The sequence below is a fragment of the Aspergillus brasiliensis genome (genome assembly GCF_001889945.1).
Source record: "Aspergillus brasiliensis CBS 101740 unplaced genomic scaffold ASPBRscaffold_19, whole genome shotgun sequence".
NCBI lineage: Eukaryota > Fungi > Ascomycota > Eurotiomycetes > Eurotiales > Aspergillaceae > Aspergillus > Aspergillus brasiliensis.
In genome coordinates, this window is record NW_027137460.1 from 288,367 (window position 1) to 312,269 (window position 23,903).

The following is a 23,903-nucleotide window of genomic DNA, read 5'->3' on the forward strand; positions in this document are numbered from 1 at the left end:
TGGTAGTATTAATGAAGAGGTGTGACGGAAGAACCCCAAGCAGGATGCCGCATGCAATGGAAGCGGCAGAAACAAGTGGCGGTTCAGAAGATGGTCGGGGGGGGGGGGCGAGGCTGTTTTTCTCTGGGTTTCTGATTTTTGGTTTTGTATTATTCTTGTCCTCCTCTTACTATGCACTCAAGGGATTCAGGAGTTAATCGTGCAGCGAGCAGTGCATTTGGGGGCCGGAGCCGAAGGGGGAAGGGGACGGAGAGATGAAACGATCCCCGACAAGAACCGAGACAAGAGGCAGATGAGACAGCAGCGGAGGTGGAGGAAAAGGAAACGATAGACTAGACTCGACTAGACTTAAGCGAAAGACTGGAATGTATGGAAATAATAGAAAGAAAGGGAAAAAACGAAAGGAAACGAGAGTGCGAGGAAGAGAGAAAGAAGAGCGAGTGAGGAATTTGGGGGTGGGAATGAATTGGGGAAAAGAAAGTGGTGGATGAATGAAAGAAGAAGAGGAGGAGGAGGAGGAGGAGGAGGAGGAGGAGGAGGAGAGAAGGGGGATGGAGATGGGGATAAGATTAGGATGGGGATAGTACGAGAGTCTAAGGATGGATGCAATCAGACCAGCAGTGAGCAGCAGCTGCAAACGAGCAACGAAAAGAAGGCAGTTCTGGACAAGGCCTGGCCAATCCCACTGGAGGCACTAGACGGGCGATGGACTGGCGATCATTGGCTGTCTCTTCCAGAAGGATGTCTGCCTCGAACAGCGCACGGATTGGAATTGGCCGTGAAATGAGGGTGGATATTAGTAGTATTTCTCACCAGGAAACGGTTCCAGTTAGTTAGTTAGCATTAGTTAGTAGACTTACGGAGTAGTCAGATTAGTAGCGAATTAGTATATGTTTGCACTTTGCAAAGTTACTAAAGCATTACCCGCACCGCCACAGCCGAAATGAAGGCTGATACTTGGTTTCCACACGGTGATTTCCCAGTTCAAAAAAAGGAAAAGAGAAGAGAAACTTGCACACAGTAATGCACTAACTGATAGTAGTTCTCTAGGGAGCTAAGCTATACCATTGTCCCTGGATTCATCATTTATCAACTTCAACTTCATTCCTTTTGTTGACAATTTACCGTTGATGGGCAACCAAACCCGCCCAAACATTTTTCGCCTCCCCCTTTTCCAAGGTTCTATTTCTCCTCCCCTTCTTCTCCTCCCTTCAGATCTCACACCCCCTGATCCAATCCTCCGTTGTCCATGGCCACCAGATCCGTGGTATGTGCCTGCCCTGTCCGTCTTTGGTTTTTCTTTTTTTTTGTGCCCGGCCGACGAGCCGCGGGTCTCGCGGATTGCAGTTCTCCCTTAGTCACTAACTAACTACTCTGTACATAGGTTAGTTAGTTACTAACTAGTACTAGTTAGTTACAATAATGGCTAGTACTCCATAACTGGGTACACCGTCCATACGGTCGCGGTAAGTGCCCGATCGCAGCCAAAACCTCCTCTTCTGCTACCTCCACCCCACGACACTAAATCGCTCGGAACCAGGTTTATCGATCAAATTCAGGAACTCCCCTGCCCTTCGCACCCTATACAGTAAGAATTCATTGGCTACAAGCCTACAACAATCCTACTCTTAGTACACCAGGCTGTTTCTTGTTTGCATTTCTCCCGTTCCACTCCGATCGGACGCCACCCGCATCGGGGCGTGTGTACTTTTTCCAGTTAGAAGATACCGTAACGAGTAATCCTGTCGTCATGCCCGTTCTCATCCCGTTCTCATCCCGTTCCAAGGCCACCGCAACCAAATTACATCACCCGCACCCGGTTCTGCTTGTTGCTTCTTGCCCTCTGCAGGTGTACAGAAGTATCTATGCTAGTCTGGACTCTTGCTCAACCTTGATCTTCCCATGCGGAACCTACAATCCCCCATTCGACATCTTCTTTCCCAGCCTATCTAGTATCGTTCAGTAAGGGGGTCTAGCCTTCCCAGTATTGGTCATCTGGTGTCTCTCTCTCTAGAACTTCCAGCCGCCATATGTCGCATTACCTGTTCGCACCACCTGCCCTAGCTGCCAGGCTTGTGTCTTGGAATTAGGCTGGTTCTCTCGGAGAATGACATCCAGCCAGCCCAACACCCGCGCGTACCGGGCTTGCTTGCGTCCCAGCACGAACCGGAACGCCGCGGCAGCCAAGTGCTCAACCTCACACTGATGCACCCCGCGACCACCAGCTGCTGGGGGTGCGTTCGCATCCCGGGCTTGGACCATGCGGGTGGCTAGGTGTATCATATCTCGAACAATTCGGATCACCACCTCGGGGGCTGGGTGAACTCGCCTGGACAGTGACTTCAAGTATCGGTACATCTTCATCGCCGAGATGACGAAGTTCGCATACAGGTTTGACAAGATCACTCCGATCGTGTTGTGTTGCCGATCCAAGTACATGGGATGCATGAGCAGCTTGAAGGACCCAAGCAGTTTGCGGTGAAGGGTCCGACCCGGTGCTCGCGTTAGCTCGATGGTGAGCGAGTTTGAGAGACTGGTGGCGACTGAATGCCCCCCTTCCAGGATGCGTTCATGATCCTTGTAGATCTCCAAAGAGCGGGTATCGATCAGACTTCCGCAGTAAGGGAAGAGTCGAGTATCCACGAGGCGCGGGATCTGAATTCCATCCACAGCGGCGGCGAAGTTGATCAGGCTTTTGGCTGGATTGACTGAAACCCCATACGCAGGCTGCCCGGGGATCATCACCTGGAGAAAGCGCATGGCCAGCGAGGACTCGGTAGTGACGAGTAGGAAGTCGTCAACTAGACGAACCAGCAAAGCTTTGTCTTTGTCTGACTGTAGGAATCCCAGTACTTGCTGCTCCATGTCTGCATAGAAGAGGTTGCACAACATGCTCGATAAAACGGATCCCTGGGGAATGCCATTGCGTTGCCGAAAGAAATTCCGCCCGAACTTGATTAGATTGTTTCGCACGTGGTCATCAAGGAGATCAAGTAAATCTTCCGCATTAAATTCTCTCTGCATTATCGTATCGACAAAGACGGTGTTTCGCCTCTGGCTGGTTTCACCGTTTATCACCGCTTCTGCCAAGTGCTGTGGTCTTGCAGCAGGGGTTGCCCTACCGACAAATCGCCGTCTAGCCTTACTTAGCCGGGCTTCGTGTGATGGCCACAGGACATTGAATTCATCAGACGGCGTCATTTCAACATGTTTTGTATAATGGTAGGCTGCTTCGGTGATCAGCCTTTCGATGAGATGGATTAGGTTTTGCTGAGGGATCGTGTCAAAGCAAGACTGGATATCAAGCTTGACAAAGTATAATTGAGGCATTGGGCCCTGATTCTGTAGTAGATGTTTGAATGTCTTTAACTGAGAATGGATCTCCCCCACTGACTGCACACATGAGCCTAGTTTAGACGGTGCTCGTGTCTTCTCATACTGGAGCATGCTGTGGATCGGGGCAACCACAGAATTGACACTCCAGAACTTGCCGGATTTGCCGGCCAACAAAGGCTTTCGCTTAAGATTCAACAGGGGACGAATACCTGTCAATTTAGGTAACAGTCGTAGCGAGCCATATCCCATACCGCTCTTCTTTAACCTCTTTTCCACAACACGCTGAGCTATGGCTGGCTCCAGCTCCTCGAAAACAGCAGTCTTAAGCTCACCCATCGGCCCCTCAGTCAGCTGACGCCACACGTCGTGCCGGAAATAGAACAGTCGGTTCCGATGAGACTGGGACTCGGTGACATAGAAGTTGGCTCGGATGAGTGGTATTAGGATTGAATCGAATATGTAGTATATGAACTCATGAAGAAGTTCCGTTCGCTTCTCAAAATCGGATCTCGACAGCTTGTCTTGCACAGGGTCGGAAGCTTGCTTTAAATTAGAAGGCTCAAGCCAAGGTATACAAGTCACCTGGACATTGACTGTCAATATTATAAGGCAGAAAACTGGTGGTTAACAAACCTTGATGCCCTGACACACATCTTGAAGACTCAAGTTTTCGAAACGCCGCATTCGCACGAATTGGTCTACATGCTTGAGGACCTTATTTTGATGCTGAATCCTATTCTGACCAGTCCCGTAGAATTGAGGGGGGATCAATTTCCTCAGAGCAGCTCTACAGAAGGCGGATACAGATGAGGCAGGCGTCGCGTAGTCTGTTAAGCTGGACTTCAATGCCTGTAATTTGGACATGTTGCCGGTATTTAGATCTCCTGAAACTGGAGAACAAGAGACCTGCTGACAAGACAGTCGTGGTTGGGTGATTAAAGACTCTGGTGCTGACAGTTTGGTATCATCGTAAGGCTCAGGGCCGAGTTTCCACGGGCCAAAACGCTAAATAATTAACGTTAGCATACGATTTCATAGGTGATCTGCGACCATACCTCTGCGGGACAGTAATAATCGAGTAAATACACATAGGAACAGCGCTTATTTCGGTTCTGCAACTGCTGGACCAACTCTACGGCTTTGCCTTGGAGCCGTTTTGGAATTGCGACTTCCGGAGCACATTGTGAACGGGCTCGCTTTGCCTTTTCCGATTTCGCAATCTCATCCTCACGATAAGCATAATCTTTGAACTGCATGTCTTGGCCACTCGACACACTCGAGAAGACATTATGCAAGCCGAATTGTTTGGGGAATACGTATTTCAACACATGAGCAGTGTGCACGAGCGACTTGGAAGAGGGGAAACGGTTCAAAACATCTGCAATATTAGCCAAAAGGGGCCAGATTGTTGATCTTGTATGCAGTTAACTCACGACTCTTTATCCCAAATTGTACCTTTCCTCTCGGATCAAGCACTGGTGAGGCATACAGAATACGTCGGCGATGGAAGACAATGGGAGCTGGCTTTTGTATGGTGGCCTTGCATTCAGAAGTGCTTGTACCAATTTTACTTTCCCTCTTGGGGTCAGATCCTTGTACAGGCTCGCTTGTCGCAGGGGGGGGAAGCGCATTCTCTGGCGTCACGGGGTCAAGTGTCGAGAGAGGGAGCCCTAGATAGCCATTTTAGTATGTATACTATACTATATCCCTTTGAAAGCAGCTGGCTTACCACTTAGCTGAAAATAGATTCCTCTTTGCTGATCAACGGCTACAAATATCCCACAATCCAGGAGAAGCTTCAGCATGATCTCTTCTCCGTTGTCCCCCAACAAGCCAAGCACTTCTGTCCATGGTGCCTGCTTAAGTTGCTGAACATTGTCATTAGGGAACTGTGCCTCAAGGCCAGGAATATTGCAAGCTAAGGTTCTATTCCGACCATGAGCAGGGTGCGCGCTCATGCGTCTGAATCCTCGGGTCAATAAATGAAGGGGTTTCTGTCGGGAAAATCTGTCACGACTAAACAGTGAGGATATGACAAAATCGACAAGCTAGACTGTGCCGTCAGTGGTTTGATAATCTCTCATACACAAAATTTCTAGGGAACTAATTGCATAGGGTGTCTAGTACCTCCGTTTGGGCACATAGTGGGCCAGTGTCCGTGCTGTTCTGTTCTGATCTGGACTGTGACTGTGTAAATGCAGCTAGCTCTTGCCGGCGCTTTTCATTGCATGTCGGATGCGAGTCGGTCAATATGCCCACCAAGGTTGTATCAAGAAGATTGGCAAGTTTCCCTCCTAAGCCACCATCGTTACTTTCGACAGAAGCCTGCTCATGACGTATTGACACAATTCTTCGGCGGCGGGACTTGGAGGACAGGGGTATTTGGCGTAGAAGGTATTGTCTCAGCGTTACGACCTGAGGATAGTATAATGAGATGACTGGATGGGAGTGCTTTGCAGCAACATCATGAGCAAGGCTGCTCTGTCCCTTGAAACGAGTAGATGCTGGAGAGGTGTATGGCTGCGACAACCCATCTAACGCACGATCACCCTTAATGGGTCTCTTCCTCTTTTTGCCCATGAGAAGAGAACACGGGGGGTCAATCCAGGGCCAAATCGCTCAATGCAAGTGTACTTTTGCCTCACATGGATTGGTGGTGATGATTACATTTTGCTATGGTGTACAGAGAGCTGAGGTGTTGTGATATGTCCCAAAAAGGGAAGCGCGCTGATGAGACGCGCTCCGGCAACGCGACCGCCGGGGATCACGGGAGCAGCCGGCGTCCTTGCCGACCTTCTGCAACCAGCCAACCAATACCGAAATCGCCTCCGGATACTCCTCCCTACTCACTTGAATTGCTTCTTCTACCATGTCCGTTAGTCAGGATTCAGGGAGTCAAAGGAGCCACCTGCTTCTTTGCTCAGGGTCATGTCTTGCCAGCATGCACGCAAACCGACCCTCTTTTAGATAACTCGATAACTCAGAGAAGCCGAGTCGAAACCCAAGCGATCGAAGAACATGGGGCGCCATGTTTGGGAGTGAAACAATTCTCCACTCGCCGACGCATATCCCGAGGATGCAGCACAAACGGTCAATAATCGAACCTTCTATCGGGGTAGCTCGATAGGAGAAGTTCCTCAATTGGAAGCCTGGCAAGGCAACAGAACTGCTGCTTTCGTTTGAAGCTGAACTCTATTTAGTTTCTGAGGCGGTTGTTGCGTGCGTCGTCGAACTATTCGACACTATAGGCTATTGCTCGTTCAAACTTTCAGTACGAAGCACCTCCTGAAACGAGACCCAGGGACGTAGATCGTCAGGGTAAGGTGACTACGGGCAACTCTCAAGAATTGAATACTTCGGAGCGCGGGTCACACGTTTTGACAGAAAACCGTCAACAGAAAAAGGATCCCTTGCTCCATATAGGCAGCCAAAATCACACTGGTTATTGGCGGCATCGGATCAGTAATGCTCGCTTCTCGAAGGGAAGATCTGTAAGCGACCGCCGATCTTTGCCAAATCCTGCTCGGCACTTCAAAATTTAACTGGTACAGAGTAGTCCGTACGGAGTACACGGAAAGAATTTTCCTTTCTATGACCTCAATAAAAGGAACGACACATCAGGGAGTTAACTGAGCTAAAAGAGAAGCTGGGCGCAATCGAACCCTCTTCAGCCGTAGGATGTGTAAACTTTAAAAGACTACACTGCAGGTGGCAGAACAGAGCCTGGCGTGTCCGTCAAAGGGATGGCGGATGCAAGAAGGCGACATCCGGCGGGCCGTCGGGTGACCAGCTCCTCCGTCAGTGGTTGAAGTTGGATTAACACATTAATTACTATTGCATTATTGCGACCGGGGAGATGTATCGTAGCAAGGGTGAAGGATGGGACTGCTGAGACTGAGAGGGAGACTTAATGACACAATAGATAGACTACTGCGTAGATTCGGATCCGTGTGCCCACCTCTTTTCTTTTTTCCCCTCCCTTCTTTCTTCTCTCTCTCTCCACTCACCATGCCTTCGCTTTCAAACGGAAGGTGAAAACGACAGTGTTCGCTAATGCTGGAACTCGGATCCGGAGTGCGGACGAGACTGTGGTTGGAAGTGGGAAAAAAAATTTTTTTTTTCCTAATCAATTCGAATACCCGTTGATCCCTTGTTCCTGAAGATACCGCCGGATAAGAATAGAAAGCATAATGAGGTTGTGTTCAACTATCGTAGCCACGGTGCTCGCACGGACAAGGATGGGGAGCTGAGCCAGATCCTTGGAACGACGGCGGTCTAGAAAGGTCGCCGCTAGGCTCTAGCAAGTAGCAAGAGCCAGCATTCCCGACGGTGGTCAATCAATCGCAAATGATTGCGTCCCCACCGCGTCAGCCTCTCTCGCCTTGCGGAGTCTGGGGGTTAAGTGTTCTTTTTTTTTTTTTCCTTTCTCTGCTACAGGCTAGCTGAAAAACCACAGCCCCTGGTAAGCATGCAAAGCATGGTGACAGACAGTCCTGCCTCCTGTTTGTTGGTGCCTGATCTAAGTCCCGAAGCCCTGGTCTTGCAAACGCCTCCCCCGGAGAAAGGGGGAAAGAGAAAGGCGAGACGAACAGAACGAAGAGTGTCGCTGCATGAAACTGCCGATTGCCCCGTATAATAATATCATGCAAATCAGTCCGTGGAACTTTTCTTCCTAACTGCAAGGACGCCCAATTGACCACAGCTGTGAAATAAGCGGTGTGGTCGTAAGGGCACTTGTCCCATCTGAAAGGACATCCTTTGTTATTCCGTGTCGGCGATGGTATCTTAGTACTGCCGGGAAAAAAAGAAGGACGGAACTTGTTGAAAGCAGACAAGGTTACTCGACCATTCAGATCGCAACACGATGCTCTGTACTAGTGTCACTTGAGTATAAAACTAAATTAGACTCTTCCACGACCACTCAAGATTGGGCCCAGTGGAGCGAAGCAGGTACGTCATGATTATTATTGCAGGCGGTGACATGCGGACGGGATATTGACAGATGCATGCTACTACATACCAGAGCAGAAGCAATAGAGTCGACTACTATACGTCCCGCAGACATGATAACTATGCGGGTTCAGATCCATTTAATCAGTAGTATCCATCTGTGAAATAAGAACGACAATCAGAAAGATATAGGTTACTGTCAGCCGTAGTTATGGCACTGAACAAGACCAGACGGACTCTTCAATGGAGATGCAAGCCAACTAATTTACAGAGGTTGCACAGTTGGTTGGTGAGTGGAAAGTCGCCCTTCCCGTATGATAGAGACCACATTGGCGGCAGGTATGCTGTTTCTGGATAGGCTGATAAGGCACATATCTTTCCTACCTCATGAGGAACTACTGTAGCACCTAATATACTGGACCTACAGCAGGCCAATAGTAGAGCTCATTCAGGTGTCACAGTAGGTACTTTTATGGATTATGTCCCACTCGAACACACCTATAAAGGCATGCTCGTGTCGTTGGGACTGGCTCGATGTAGTTATTCCGACTCACCGACATGGCAGATATGACCCCTTTCTTCCTCCCTTGCTCCCACGGTGCCACTGCCAAACGGATGAGACAGGCACTTTCTATCTAGGAGAGAGAAGAAGGATGATCACGGGGGTATCCACTCCCTCCATTGACCCCATGAGAGCAGTCATATTTCCAGAGTATACACAGAGCTATAACCTACCTTTCGGGGATGTACAGAATGGATAGTCACAATAGGTGATTTATGGCCCAATACCGTAAATTCCATGCTATTATATGTCACGTCAAAAGAGAAAGAGAACAACTTCCATGCAGTAACTGACTCGAGCAATAGAACAGAGCAACTCTCGGCTGGATAAAAGTATCAGACAACATATTACTGTATCATGGATGTATGTAGTACGTAGTACGCCGCCAATACGCGAGGTACAAGGATGATGGGATAAGCATTGAGCACAAGCATATGAGAAAGAGAACGCAGCTATCCCACCATACTACGAAATTGGCAGACAAATTGGAATCAGCGTAGATATTGCCATTTGCAAGACAAACAAGAAAATTCTGATGAGGGAGAATTCCCTCAACTACTAATGTCCTTTCTCTCCCGACAAGACTAGAGGACCACGGACTTGGAAGAAGAGTAATCAAACAAAAACTGGTGCATGAGTCCGAGTCCCATGGTACACAACCAAGGGAATGAACGGCCGGATCATGTAATCAAACTCTGTGCTCTTTGCTTTTTTCTTTCTTCCCTTGTGTCAAACAATCTAGAAGATTATTTTATTTTATTTTATTTTATTTTTTCTTTTTTTCTCTAGAACGTCTCCTGATCCGAAGGCTGATAAGGCGCTAGTATTCCTCGCAGCGGACAGGTCTTTCCCTTCACCATATAGTCATTCCTTCTGCCTCACTAAACGCAGACTGCGGGAAAGCCGGCCACTAAATCGGTGGGATCGGCAGTAAATGGTGATCTAGATAGTAGATAGATCCTCAAAGTTCGTCTGTCTCATACCCCCTGGGACTTGTTATCTCTGTCTACACACAGAGGAAGCCAGGATGTGGCGACAGGAGAGATCAAAGACCAACTTCGCTTGAATGTTTCGAGCGATCGAATGAGTTTACTAGTTAGTTGTCTATCTACTCTTCTAACCTGCTTCGTCATTCCAACACCTTAGGCCGGTTTCCCAGAGATCTAAGACCTGGACTAGACCGCCGGCTAGTATCCGCTCTTCGTAGCGAACAGGTTGTGGTAATCAGCGGCCAGCAGTTTCAGGTATTGGCATTACCGTACACAGCGAATCTTTCCTTTGATGGAGCTTTTCTTCACCCCAAACCAGAACCTTTCGGATTAACAGGCACTTTTTTTCGGCCCTGAGTGGGAGGGGGAAAATTGAGACTGAATGGGCATCACATCACACACACTCTCTACCATTTCACTTCTCTGTTTCCCTCCGGTCTCTTTTCATCTTAACCTTTTCTCGGCTGGCTTGGGTTGGCTTATTACTTACTTATGTCGTCTTGAAGAGTCATCGCTTCGTCGAACATCCATAGTTAGTTGAGAGGATACATCCTTGGGTGGCTCCAGCTTTCCGATTGTCCCTCTCTTGTTCCTCCCTCCCCTCCTCGTCCTCCAATTAATTAATTTGTTCGCCGGCCCCTAATCCACCTTCTCCGCACCCACACCCAAAACTGTCGCAGTACCTTACTAACTAATTAATACCCAATTAGTATGGAGTAATTCTCTCAGGTCGGCCATCGTAGTTAGTCTACTAAAAACTAGATCGAAAAAAAATAGAAATAAAAATGAAAAATAAAAATAAAAATAAGTAGAAACACGGACACTTTCAAACAGGGCTGCTGGTTGTTGGCCCACCTGCAGCCCTTCTCAATCGACAGGACCATCAGGCCGATTCTGGGCTCATCGACCATGATTCCTATTTGATGAGTATCATCTTGCTACTTGCTACTGACCTTACCTGTTCGTCATCCCCGTTCTTTTGCCTACTCTTTCATTCTCTCTTTCTTTTCTTTCATTCTCTCTTCCTATTATTACTGCAGCCTTACCCTGCCACTTTGACCTCAGCAAACCCCTCCCCGACCCGCCTGTAACGGACCTTTTCGCTTTCCCCTCCTCCCCCTGTTAGACGCCGTGCAAACATTCGTCCCGCGCCCGTCTTACTTGGGCCTGTCATCAGGGTTCCTTTTCCTTCTTCCCGACTGTGCTGTGTCATTGTTCCGTCTTGTCGTTGTCCTTCCCAACGGAATCTACCTTTCACAACGCCCCCCTCCCTCCCCCTGGAACTTGTCCGATCATTATTCATCGGGCTTCAGTTTTCTTCGCCTCTTTTCCATTTGGAGGGGTCGGTCAATAGTGGGACAATTCCTCCGATCCTAAGCATACGGGTCGAGGATCGTCCCCCACCGCTGGCTTGGTGATCACATTCGATCTCAAATATGACGCCGTGCTCGGGTGGTACTACCCGGTGACGATTGCCTTGTAGTTCTGGCCGGTTAACCTGCAATACTAGCCTCTGTGACCTACCAGCTGTGGACAACGCATCGCAAGATTAGCACCCTTGAACTGGAGCCATCACAGCCAACCAATCTGCTGGGTACTTCCTTTCCCTTTTCATTCTTTTTCTAATTCCCCATCATTATGATTTCTTCGAGAAAAAACACACGAAGGAGCATCCCGCTGATTCTCTGCCTGAAGAATGCAAGATGTCCGAGGGTGATGTCGAGCACGTTTCTGGCGGCCTCTTTGACGGCAGTCCCCGTCAGTTCCAGCGCCTATCCTCCCAAAGCACCACCGACTATTTTTATGACGCTCTTTCGAATGGCTCTCGCGAAGACCATCTAGCTGCGCTGTCCTCCTCCCCTGTTCCTCTGTCCGGTAAACCGTATCCCACTCAGCCGGGTCTCACAAACCTGCAGCCTTTCTCTCCACCTACCAGCATACCCCCGGAAGGTCATCCCAACAGTTACGATCGATCTTCACCTGATCCAGACGACTATTACCGCCCACACTTGCCCACCGTGGCCGCAAACGACGAGGGGGATCTCGACTTGAGGGGCGGTCACCCCATGTTGGAAGTCGGCAGTGATGTAGCCGCAGATAAGCCCCCAAGACCCTTCCAGCGTGTGTCATCGGTACCGATACACTTACTCGAATCCACAAACGCAAGTCTGGGCCAATATCGTTCTGCTTCCGATTCATCATATAAAGGCGCTGGGCACGAACCCACCTGGGGATCATCAGCGCGGGCTTCGGCAGCGAGATCGGGGCAAACATCCTTCAAAGATCTTATCAACAAATTCAACAACAACGTCGACCAAGTCCTTCCTGTTCCATCCACATCCACAGCTCGGTCGCGAGTAACTTCGCGAGCTGCCAGCCCGACCAGCCCGACCCAATTCTCGTCACAATCTAGAGCCCTCCCTCGCCTGCGCGAAACACACAACCTCTCATCAAGACCACGATCCGGCCACTGGCAACCTACGAGTGTCTTCGACACCGAGTCCCCGTCAGACCTTCTTGCAGCTTCACTCAGGACGGCTGGCATTGATGATAATCATTCGAGTAACTTGGCTTCATCAGAGACGATCCCTCGACGACCTACCCTTGGCGAACCGCTCCGAATTGACACGAGTCCACAGATATCGGGATATGGAATTCCGTCGACAATACGGCGTCGAGGTTCTGACGGGATCATTCCTAGCCCGAATCCAGCGTTCCTAGACCCTCTCGATCCGTCGGCTGGTGTGACGCCGCTGACACCCACTGCGTGGTACCTAGGACGCACACCATTTTTGGAGTCCGTCAGTACTGGGTCAAATACAAACACTCACAGGAGGACGAAGAGTGATATTCCTGGAAATTGGTCTGTTGAGGTGGCAGCGAACCCTTCCGACTCCCACATGGCGGTTCCGGCCCCCTTGCAGGCCAATTCCCAAGCATGCCCAGACAACAGCCCGCATACCCCCAAATCACGCATTCCGATTTCATCCCACCGCTTGAACTCGCCTTCCGTTTCAGACGAGTCTCCTCCCCCTTCGAGAGCCGACACTCATTCCGGAAACCGTATTGCCGTTCAAGTCCATCTGCCACCAAAAGGCACCAGTCGCCTCCCCAAACCCTCGCCCAGATCCCCGCGTGATATGCCGAAAAATGATCAACTACCAGGTTATGCCGCATCACCACGCGAGAAGCGGGAAATGGCTCATGGTCGGTCGCGCCAGCAGCTTCCTGAAAGAAATGCGCTTTTAGAAGCCTACATCGCCGCTCCTCCCCCGAAAAAGTCACCCCCTCTACGCAGCTCCCGACCGTGCCAGCCTATAGCACATACTCAATCCTCTCGATCGAAGGTAGTCGAAACGGTATCCAACTTTCAGAGGCAAATCAACCGCGACCGGGAGTATAGAAACTCAAGAGCGCGCGAACGAAGATTGCCGGAGCTGGGCCATGTCGATTTCGCAACTAGGCGACAGAAAATACAACAGGCTTTCAACCGTACCGTCGAGGAGAATGAGCGGAAGGAGGAGGAGGCTGCTGAACTCAGACGTCAAGCCAAGGCCCAGGAAGACAAGCCTGAACTCGCTCAGGCACCCACCCCTGAACCACCGCAACCCACAGAAAGTGAACTACAGCCTTCTCTTCACGCCGAGGATAACGCGACCGTCATTGAGGAAGCAGTAGCGCCCTCAATCGAACAATTAGACCAAGTACCGGAGACGAAGGAGCCTCGGCCGCTTCCCGATCTCCATGTCGACACTGACGTCCATACTACCCTGGAGAATGTAGACGGCGCTTCTGATACACACCTCATGACCATGGATTCCCCAACTCTGGGACACGCAGCGATGATAGAAAGGGACTTGGCATATGAGCCCCAGTCTCACGCACCCCCCGCGTCTGATGTTACCTCGGAGTCTAACGAGACTCATGTGACTGCTTTTGATACCGAGCCCCAAATCGAGCTGTCACGACAAGACCTGCATACTTCTCACAGGACTCTGTTGAGTCAGATCATGAACATTCGCGAGTCCAGCCCAAGCAGCTCGTCCTGCGACGAGCAGGAGTGTAGCTTCTCCGAGAACGATGAAAGGGATCCCTTGCCGACCAGGTTAAGAAATGCTTTTGCTTTCGATGATCAAGCAGACAGCAGCGATAACCCGGAGTCGTGTGATATTTACATGCGACATGGTGCGATGAACGGGGAGGCATCCAATCGTTGGAGCATGAGTTCTTGGTCATCATCTCTTCGCAACCAACATTCCGCAGACGAGCAATGCGGCAACAGTGGGGATGACTTCTCCCAGTTACAACAGTGCACTGAGGATAGTGAGGCCGCAACTCAGTCCTGCTCTGCATCTTCTAGTACCCCGTCGATAACAACTGACCATCAACTCCTGAGCTCGGCTTCCCCTAAGAACGGAAACGCAAATGAGGGTAGACAAGAAGCGGTGTCTCACCCGAATGGCCTTGCATTTTCTAACGCTTCGAGTTTAGCAAGACTAGGTGGATGGGATTCGAAGAGGGTTGGACAACTCTATCTGCAGGGGCTGGCAAATGGCAGGGGGCACGGGCTTCCGCTGCCTGCAATCCGCGCCTCTCCGGAGCCACCACAGACATATTCGGACAAGGCAGATCAGGGATCCAACGGTCTGACTGATGACCCGGTTGTTGTATCTCGTATACGGGATACTCCTGCTTTGGAGCGACCGGGACATACAGCAAGTCTAGTTCTGCGTGACGACTGGGAGCATGCCTCCCCTTCGATCATGGACTGGATGCAGGTGGCCGCTGCTGAGGATGAGTCTGCTTTGCAGGCACAGAATGGCGGCACAGGGCCTGTACCCGACAGTGCTACAACTCCACGGCTGGTTACCCCGAATCCTCAATCTTCATGTTCAGAAGAAGCCGAGGAAGGATTAGGTCTAGCTATCAATGTACATCAGCCCCAAGAGCTTGACTCCCTCGAAAAGCAGTTGCCTTCGGTCCCTGAACCAACAGAAGAAGCCATACCGACCCCGGATGTCGCCCCGCAGCAGCGAATGCGACCGCCTTCAAATGTCAATGCCACAGAGCAACGTTTAAGTACTATCATATCTGGCATATTTGCGCCATTGGACCCTGTCCAGAGCACTGGTAGTAGCGAGGATTCCTCTCTTCGCAGGCTGGACCCGATACCATCTCCCCAAACATTCGACTCATCTTCCACCTCACTGGTTCCTTCAACATCAGAGCCATCCCGTCTGAAAGCACAATCTCCATCTCCAGAGCAACGCCGTCTGAAAAAGCGCCGGCATGTGATCAAGGAGCTTGTCGATACGGAGTACACCTTCGGACGAGACATGAAGGTCGTCGACGATATTTACAAAGGAACCTCGAGCTCTTGCTTGGATCTCTCCTCAGAGGATGTTAAGATTCTCTTTGCGAATTCCGATCAGGTCGTGCAATTCTCGATGGCGTTTCAAGATGCGCTGAAGGAGGCCGCTAAGAGCGTCTATGTGATGCCCAAGTCCCAACGCTGGAGTAGCAAGCGCAGTGCCCGCCACCACGCTTCCAAGACCGATTCTGAGACTTCAAGCACGGCAGGCATATCCGACATGGACAAGGATAAGATGACCTACATCGGCCAAGCCTTCATGAATCAGATGGGCTACATGGAGAAGGTCTATGCGGATTATCTGAAGAACCATGATGCTGCTAATAAGAAGCTTCAGACATTGCAGCGCAACCCTAAGGTTGCTATTTGGCTCAAAGAGTGCCGAGACTGGGCTTCAGACCTAACGACAGCATGGGACTTGGATTCTCTCCTTGTGAAGCCAGTGCAGAGAATCTTGAAATATCCTCTCTTGTTGGCCGAACTTCTCGATTCCACGCCCAGTGACCATCCCGACCACCCGGCACTTGTCAATGCCCTCGAGGAAGTTACTAATATCTCTGTGCGTATCAACGAGATGAAGAAGCGTGCAGACCTGGTGGGGCAGGTGGTAGGTCGCAAACGCAAAGAGTCCGATGTGAGGGCCGGTCTGTCCAAGGCTTTCGGTCGACGTACGGAGAAATTGAAGCAGCAGGTGGGCCTCTCTGACATGGTCGAGGACAAGGAATACGACACACTGGCCCAGAAGTTTGGGGACAACTTCTTCCAATTGCAACTCGTCATGCGCGACGCAGAAATGTATACACGCGAAGTGCAGACTTCCATGGACGGATTTAGTGAATTTGTCGAGGCAATCCAGGGGTTTGTCAATGTTTCACCATCGAATTATGCAGAGTTGGAGGAACGGTGGCGTGGGTTGAAGACCACTGTTGCGGAGATAATGACCGTGGCATTGCCTGAACACGTAAGTGAACGGTTCCCCGGATGTCAATTCCCTTTGGTAGTGCTTCCAAGGCTAATCCGTGATTATGATCCAGATTGCGGTTGTTCGAAAGAGTGTCATTGACCCAATGGTCACGTTGCTTAAACTTCATGATGGTCCTCAGAGAGTAATGAGAAAGCGCGATAAGCGACTCATGGACTATGCTCGCTTTAAAGGCACCAAGGAGCGAGGCGACAAGCCTGATAAGAAGACTACCGAACAGGGAGAGCAATTTGTGGCGCTCAATGAGACCCTTAAGGATGAGCTTCCCAAGCTCTATTCCCTAACTGCCAAATTGATGGAAGCGTGTCTCAAAAACTTCGTGCACATACAGACCACCTGGTTCCGCCAACTGCAGCACAAGCTTGGTTCTCTATTTGAGTCGTTCCCCGAAGACATCCAGAAGATTGTGGAAGACTGGTCCTGCAATTTCAACTTTTCCGAGTCCCAGCTCCTATCTCTGGGAATTTGCAACGGCTCCCTGCTTGCTGATACTGTCAACCTCGTCAACTTCAATACGCCTTCAACAGGGGCCAACATCAACTCGCCGCGGCGGCCTTCTACGGTTAATAGTGTTAGTACGCGCGTGGGATCGACAATGGAGGAATCACCGAAGGTTTCCCAAGAGTTCGGCAATGGCAGTCATTCGTTCCATTCACCCAGCTTTGATACTCAATCCCAGGTATCCCATGGACGCCACCGGGCAGATTCCACCTTTTCGGGCCGTACGGGGCATGAAACGGCCGAAATACCACGAAGTCAGATGCTGCAGCACATCACTAGCACTTCAACCGGGTCAGTGCCCGCTTCAACCTCCACCACCGAGGCGTTCCCAAGCCTACCCCGTCTCAGTCTCGACTCACCCTTCCTGGTGGACGTTATTGGACCTTCAAGTGATGGGAACGATGGCACGAAGGCCGAGGAGCCGCCCATGTCTCCTGATGGGCGGTACTCAGGATTTTTCTCGTCAGCGATGCCGATGTCAGACAACCCGCAGGATAACGCACCGCCCCATAACGAGCCTCCCCATGAGCCAGCGGTGCTCTTCCTTGCGGCAAGCATCTATGAGTTCAATATCGACCGCGCACGACGTGAGGCTGGCTATCCTTACCTGACGTATGTAGTCGGAGAGATCTTTGATGTCATCGCAGAGAAAGGGGAGCTCTGGCTAGCCAAAAATCAGGACGACCCTACCCATCAGGTTGGTTGGATTTGGAACAAGCACTTTGCAAAGCTTTCGGCCTGAGAGACAGGCAGTATTTGCAATTCCCATACTTTATCATTATATCCCCCACGGGGAATTTCCAAACAAGCCAAAGTTGTGCACCAAATTTTACAGGGACCCCATGTCCCTCGACGAGCTCTATCTACCAGCTTATCACCTTTTGCTGTTGGCCCATGATTGACCTGTCGTCTTCTGCGGCGCACTACCGATCATCTGTCTTTTTAATCTGTTCTCTCTTTGTTTGCTTACGTTCAGCGGGCTGGGTGGAATATACTGTTGGCGAACTGTCTTGTTTAATCTGATTTGATGTCATGTTGAATGTTGAATCTCCGGAATGACTGGATTGGAGGATTGGTGGGCCATGTGTGCTCCAGGGGAGTTTGATATGACTTTCCTGACAATTGTTGCGTCGGTTGGAAGACGTTGAGATGTACTTTTAGATACCCCTTGCTTAAAGTGAACGAATTGCTTAGCGTGTGCCTCTACAATGTTTGTCCCGCGATCTCTGTAGTCTGTCTGTACACTCAGATCCAGTAACTAGATAAGTAAATAGGCTATCGTAACAGGGCTGAACCACGTGAGCGCACCGCCACAGGTGACGTCTGGCGGCGCCTCCCCCAGAGTGGCTGATGATGGCTGATGAGGATCGCCGGCCGACGAGGAACTTGCAACTTCGCTCGTCAGCCATCGTCTCTATCGCCCCCTGTTCGTCAATTGCTGGAGCCTACATCACCTTCCTTGCTCCGCTTCTTTCCCCTTCACAACTGGCCCCCGACGTTTTGCCGTATGTGATCCGAGCACCGCAGCCGGGGATCGCTTCGACCAGCCGATCTCACCTGTCTCTATTGATCCTCCGCCCACGGAGACCCACGGACCAGGCAGACGAATACCAAGATCCCCTGCCTAGGCGTTCATCTACCGATTCGTTTCGCAGGCTTGTCGCAAATACCCAAGGATACATACCCACATATTGCCTTTTTTTGAGTCCTTCTTCCCCCTCGTTGGTTGTGAGCGGAACCTCATAATTCGACACTTCGGAAACCTCGGTGGACGAACAATTAGATCAAAGGCGAGGGCGACCAGCGTAGGCTTCCTGGCGTGAACACGATGCGTGACGGCGGCCTAGGCAAGTTACAAAGGAGGATGAGACGATTTGGCGATACAGTAGGTCAACTGGAGTTTTCTGTCGCTCGTCCATTGCCCTTCACATGTGCGGGGTCTTGTCGGCTTGGGAAACAGACTAAACATGGCGTAGTTGAACCCGGATGATGCGTATCTAAGTTGTAAGTTTTTTCCGCTTTCTATCCACACTGCCTATTGAGATGTAGCTGAATATTAATTTCCGAGTTCGATAGACCATGATGTTCGATGTACGTTACTCTGAAATCAAGAAAACAAACCCACCGCCGTTTGACGCCTTGCTCCCGGCCTCTAACAAACACTATAGTAACACGAGGGGACATGCAGTCGCTGAAGAATGACTGGCTGACCGACAATGTTCGTGAGATGCTACCATCGATCTACTTTACGATTACATGGGAAGCTAACAGGTCAAACCATGCTCATAGGTCATCTCCTTCTGGGAGGAGTAAGTTTGCCTGCCTACCTCACGAGAAGTTCCTGTCCATGGGGCTCACTGGATCAAAAACTGCAGATACCTTGAACACGAGTTCCTCGCTCAATACCGATCCTCCAACATCGTCCTTCTTCGACCGAGCATGTCATTCATGATCCTGCAAACGCCAAATCCACATTCTCTGCGTGAAGCCCTCCCCGATTTCTCTCGAACCACGCATGTCTTCCTCCCAATCAACGATTGTCGCAATGTTACGGAAGCAGAGGGAGGCACACATTGGTCACTACTGTTGATTTCAATCGTGGATGGGATAGCTTTCCATTATGATTCGCTGCCCCCGGGCAATTTCTGGGAGGCGCGGACAGTCACGATGAAATTTGCGGCACTACTGGGGCGACCCATCAACTACGTCCACTTGGAGGATTCGCCAGTACAGGAGAATGGGAGTGACTGTGGCGTGTTTGTTTGTTTGAGCATGCGCCATCTGTTACTGAAGAGACTGCTCACTGCCAACGCCAATGAGAAGGTCAGCATGAGTCTTGGTGGGCGAAAGGTCGATGCTCGGTCGGGACGCAAAGAAATGGCCAAAATCATTGAAGGCTTCCGAAAGGAGGGTGAAAGACGGAGATCGTACGTGTCTAAGTCCTTGACCTGAACTGGATTTTCTCGCCTGGTCTTGTACTAACACTTCAAGTGCAGAGCAAGTCTAAGCCCCCTCGGCAAGAAGTCGACCAGCCCTCCAAGGATCGAATGATATCACGATCAATCGGAATAAGTCAGGCTCGGCGTCGGAAAGGTTTGTACATTGGGAGTTGTTGATACCAGGTCTCGGATACTGCATACATATGCCAGAGGGGTTGATATGGTTGTGCTGGGAACTCGGGCGTAGTAGCGCTTGAATGAAAGCCCTTCTGGCTACGAATTTCTCTTCTATTGTTCTTGCTATGCTCGCGCTGTGTTTTTTCTTGTCGTTCTTCCAGTTTTTAGTTCGGACAGCATTTCCTCCTATCAATTGCCGCATTGTTATGATATGGTATGGGGTAATGAGAGACGTGCATTTCGACTATGGTCGCTGTTTTCAGCTCCTTGCGTTCTAGCTCAAGAACCATCGTTGGCTTTTCCCGACTCACGACGTGTTTGTCTTTGGATGGGTTACTTACGTTGCCTGCGCCACTCTATTGTGGTGGATATATGTCTTGAATCCTATATATATGTTACTGCTATGTCCTTGAGTCTAGTACACTATCATGATATTATATTACTATTACTCCGACAAAAGAGTCCTATATATACCGTACTAATACTGCTGGGGCATACTGACGAGTTCTGTCTGATTATCCAGAAGAAGAATCAGCTATACTCAGTCTTTAGTCTACTAGTACAGTCGTCAGTGCCTTGACATGATATACCTAGTGCTACTACTCCACCGCAGTCCCACGGCACTCACCCTACTACTAGTACTCTCATCCCATTCAACGCTACTAACACTAGTAGTACTGGTATGACATTCGTTGTCACTCCAATTCATATGTTGCACACTCTTACTAGTAGTAGAAGTAAGTAGTAACTAGAAAATGAATGCGCAGGCAACGAGGTTCATTGAAGTCCACATTACTACTACTGCTATCATCAACTACTACACAATCTTCCAAGTCTATAGACGGCATTCGACCATCTTACTCACTACACCGCGATACACTAAATTCTGCCCGCCCATCAAGACAGCCATACCAAACTCTTTGTTATCAAGGCACTTTGCTTAAGATACGTACCTTCCTCCTACCTCTTTTTCTTCCTTCTTACTTTGTCTATGCAATGACTCACCTGAGCTACCTCCACCCTCGTCTGTCTCCCAGGAAACACGCTCCTTCCCTACCTTGTATTTGTGTATCTGACTTGGTGAATGAGATGGGCTGTCTCACTCCACTTATAAGGCTGTCGATCTGTGCAGGCGGGATCGGCGCCAACTGCTTTGACTTGAGCTTGGCTTGATATGGCCTGACAATATGTAGGTATATCATGTAGACCGGAGGGTGCAGTGGTGATTTAGCTGCTTACTGCTTTTTGCTTCAGTTTTGAGTATCTGCAGACGAAGCAGTTCTTGCCTTCTTCTGAAAGAGAGGACACTCGTTGCATGGTAACGACCTGATGATGCCTCGTGTGGTCCTTCCCATATTGTGGTCGTCGTTGTCGTGGTTCACGGCACTCTACCATGGCAACGAGATGTCCAGTGTCTTCTCTATATAGCGTTCCTTCTGCTTTCTGCTTCACTCTCGAGAGTAGTTTCCTCGATAGTAGATGTTTGTGGCGACACTTCCCAGTATAAGAGGGCCCCCTGCCCTTCCTCCCTCCCTCCTCTCTTCTCTTCTCTCCCCACACCGTTTGGTCCCTTGATGCTAGTATCGTGATTCATCACGCTGCGTTCCCTCAAGCCCATTCGTGTTTAGCTCAGCTTTTATAGCTTCTGCTCCCGCTGCCTTGTACCTTTCTTTTCTTCTGCCTCGCCTTCCCCTTTACCCTTCTTATCCGTTTTTTGACCAGGATCTCAGATGACTCACCTCTGGATGCCTGGGTTGCCCTACAAGAAGGCCCCCGTAGCCGATCGGTTTAAGTCGAGCGCGCCATTCCTTTCGTTTCCCATGGCACCAACCGCACGCTTCGTCTTTCGCCGGAACTACGAGGTTCCCTCTTCCCGCTCTTTCCAGCCAGTTTCGTCCCCCCGAACTGTCGTCCGCTCCCTCCTGCCAGTCTCGACTGGTGTCCGTTCTCTCTCCCGCAAGCTAGCTTCGGCTGGTGTCCGTTCTTTTGCCCAGATGCGACAGGGCTCGCATCTTCCGGTCTCCGTGAGACCATCCACTCCTTCCCCCGTTTCCCCACCTGTCCCAGCTGCCACTGGGGCAGGGCGTTCGCTAACTGGCTCTTCCCTTTCCTCTCGTTTGGAGGAAAGGCGGGCTTCTCGACAGGCACGATCTCGGCCTTGGGCTGCTACTCCCAAGGTCGAGGGGCACAACAAGTCCCTCGAGGGACACCGGTCGACAACCCGCCCTACCCCCCGAGTCGAACGAGCCTCTGTTCCCTCCGACCCGGTTATCCTAGGGAATCATATGGCGGCGCGTACTCGAAGAGCGCTCAGGCGGATCGACGAGGTTCTTGCTAAGCCTGCTCTGGTCAAGGCCGGGGCAGGGGGACGTAAGGCCAAGTCCGTGAAGTCGGTTCGTTTCGGAGAGGAAACCGTCATCCCTGTTTCCTGCTGGATAGTCCGGCGCGAGCATGTCTTCCCAGCTCCGTTGGCGGCCATGGGTCACCTTCAGGGTTGGAAAGTCACGCCTCGTTCGGAGCCAGACGAGGAGGGTGAACTGGAAAAGTACACCACATATTGGGGTTCCGACTCCTATGTGATGCTTGACAGTCACTCGGCCTCGAAGCCATGTGGACGTGACGGATGTCAGTACAACCGACTGGCTAGCATTGCTGCCAGGAGGCCACGCTGGGGTTCGGCCACGGTCTTCATGGCTTGGAACATGCTCCGAGAGAAGGTCCGGCAACGTGGTGGATTCCGGCTGTAAGTCGTGGCTCCTCCCCGTTCCTGTCACTCATTTTACCCTTCTCTACCCACACTCGTTTGTCTCCTTGACTTTCTTCCAAGTCGTCCTTTCTTTCTCGCTTTTCCTTTGTCAGCGTCTGTTTATGGACTGGCTCTGGTCTGTTTCGGGGGAAACAGACCATCCAGGTGTCGCTAATCGGGTAGCAGATGCTGGCGTATATCCTGCTGTGGTATTGGTGGCGCATCTCGCACCGAAGAGAGGTATGTCTGTCAACAGCTGAGTATCAGGGTATGTTACTGACGCATTTGTATAGGATTCCGGCGCAGAGGGTTCCCTATCTAAACAGGGGTAATGACGCAGGCCTGTACGCGGGCTTTAAGTCGTAGTCCCTTACTCGGAGCGTCAGCAACCCGTTGTAGCTCCACCCAAGACGAGACGACGCCAGACGACGACGATGAGACGACAATCGACGAGACGACAACCGACCGACCAACCGACCGACCGACGACGACGACGACGACGACAACACCAATTCGCCGGAGGCCGACTGGGGGTAAGTAGCCCCTCCTTTGAGATGATGTAGAGAAGGGAAAGCTGACAGCATTCTGCAGATGGTGGTGGGCCATCGACAACACGACAATACCGACGCCTCCTTCGACAACGACAACGACGACGACGACGAAAACGACGACAACAACCGACGACAACCGACGGAGCTACACCGGGCGGCCATATTACGCTTCATCGGAAGCGAGATAAGGTATGTGTCTTTATACATGCTCGCATGTATCTAGTATCGATTAGTATATGCTAACTAGTATATGCGAAACTGATAGACGGAATATTACCCGATCATGCGGATGTACTGGGAGGGAATATTTCTCGTCTTGGGTTGAGTTTGGTGGCTGGTGACGGGGCGGTTGGAGGTAAGTTTGAAGATGAGTCCATTGGCAGAGAGAAGAAACTAATGAATGGGATAGATTAGGGAGATTGTTGATCGAGGAGGATTAGCTGGACTTGAGTTCCAAGCGGGGAGTGGAGTGGAGTGGGATTGTTTGTTTTGTTTTGTGTTGCAGTAGATAGCATCAAAGACCATGTCATCATGGCACATCTTTGCTTGGGTTTCATGGAGTTGGGTCACGGTTCATTATTATTATCTTTCTTTTGTTACATTCTCATATGACCCGGGAGTTTCTGGTGTTGGTTTGGATTTCTGTTTTGCTTTTGATTTCGTTTTGAGTTGTGTTGATGAAGCAGGGATTTGCCTGTCTTTAGTTCTTTTCTTCTTTATAACCTTTTTTTTTTCTGGAATGGATCGTTATTTCTGTTCCATTGCTGCTCTATTGCAGAGTAGGAACTTGTAGTTTGGT

At 50.4% G+C, this 23,903-nt stretch overlaps 5 protein-coding genes across 5 annotated transcripts; 4 read left to right on the forward strand and 1 right to left on the reverse strand.

The window, feature by feature from the left end:
- Positions 1 to 11,540: 11,540 nt before the first annotated feature.
- On the forward strand, positions 11,541 to 17,433 carry ASPBRDRAFT_137393 (putative Rho guanyl nucleotide exchange factor; the record flags this gene model as incomplete). Its single annotated transcript, XM_067618890.1, has 2 exons — positions 11,541 to 16,169; positions 16,243 to 17,433. The coding sequence occupies 2 exons, from the start codon at positions 11,541 to 11,543 to the stop codon at positions 17,431 to 17,433; spliced, it is 5,820 nt and encodes a 1,939-aa protein (XP_067473993.1).
- A 488-nt stretch (positions 17,434 to 17,921) lies between these two features.
- ASPBRDRAFT_364972 (uncharacterized protein) lies at positions 17,922 to 18,581 on the forward strand. Its single transcript, XM_067623512.1, has one exon. The coding sequence runs from the start codon at positions 18,042 to 18,044 to the stop codon at positions 18,435 to 18,437; it is 396 nt and encodes a 131-aa protein (XP_067473994.1). The 5' UTR covers positions 17,922 to 18,041; the 3' UTR covers positions 18,438 to 18,581.
- ASPBRDRAFT_48692 (Ulp1 protease family protein) lies at positions 18,020 to 20,181 on the forward strand. Its single transcript, XM_067626143.1, has 7 exons — positions 18,020 to 18,576; positions 18,668 to 18,695; positions 18,768 to 18,782; positions 18,860 to 18,909; positions 18,981 to 19,000; positions 19,067 to 19,618; positions 19,688 to 20,181. Exons 1-7 carry the CDS (start codon positions 18,520 to 18,522, stop codon positions 19,740 to 19,742), a joined length of 777 nt encoding a protein of 258 aa, XP_067473995.1. The 5' UTR covers positions 18,020 to 18,519; the 3' UTR covers positions 19,743 to 20,181.
- On the reverse strand, positions 20,087 to 21,124 carry ASPBRDRAFT_34863 (uncharacterized protein; the record flags this gene model as incomplete). Its single annotated transcript, XM_067623280.1, is given in 7 exon segments — positions 20,087 to 20,129; positions 20,149 to 20,191; positions 20,306 to 20,318; positions 20,436 to 20,532; positions 20,761 to 20,860; positions 20,911 to 20,986; positions 21,047 to 21,124. 7 exon segments carry the CDS (start codon positions 21,122 to 21,124, stop codon positions 20,087 to 20,089), a joined length of 450 nt encoding a protein of 149 aa, XP_067473996.1.
- A 413-nt stretch (positions 21,125 to 21,537) lies between these two features.
- On the forward strand, positions 21,538 to 23,841 carry ASPBRDRAFT_69575 (uncharacterized protein; the record flags this gene model as incomplete). Its single annotated transcript, XM_067629037.1, has 7 exons — positions 21,538 to 22,550; positions 22,740 to 22,793; positions 22,847 to 22,897; positions 22,953 to 23,086; positions 23,145 to 23,293; positions 23,370 to 23,459; positions 23,514 to 23,841. 6 exons carry the CDS (start codon positions 21,538 to 21,540, stop codon positions 23,427 to 23,429), a joined length of 1,461 nt encoding a protein of 486 aa, XP_067473997.1. The 3' UTR covers positions 23,430 to 23,459; positions 23,514 to 23,841.
- Positions 23,842 to 23,903: the final 62 nt, after the last annotated feature.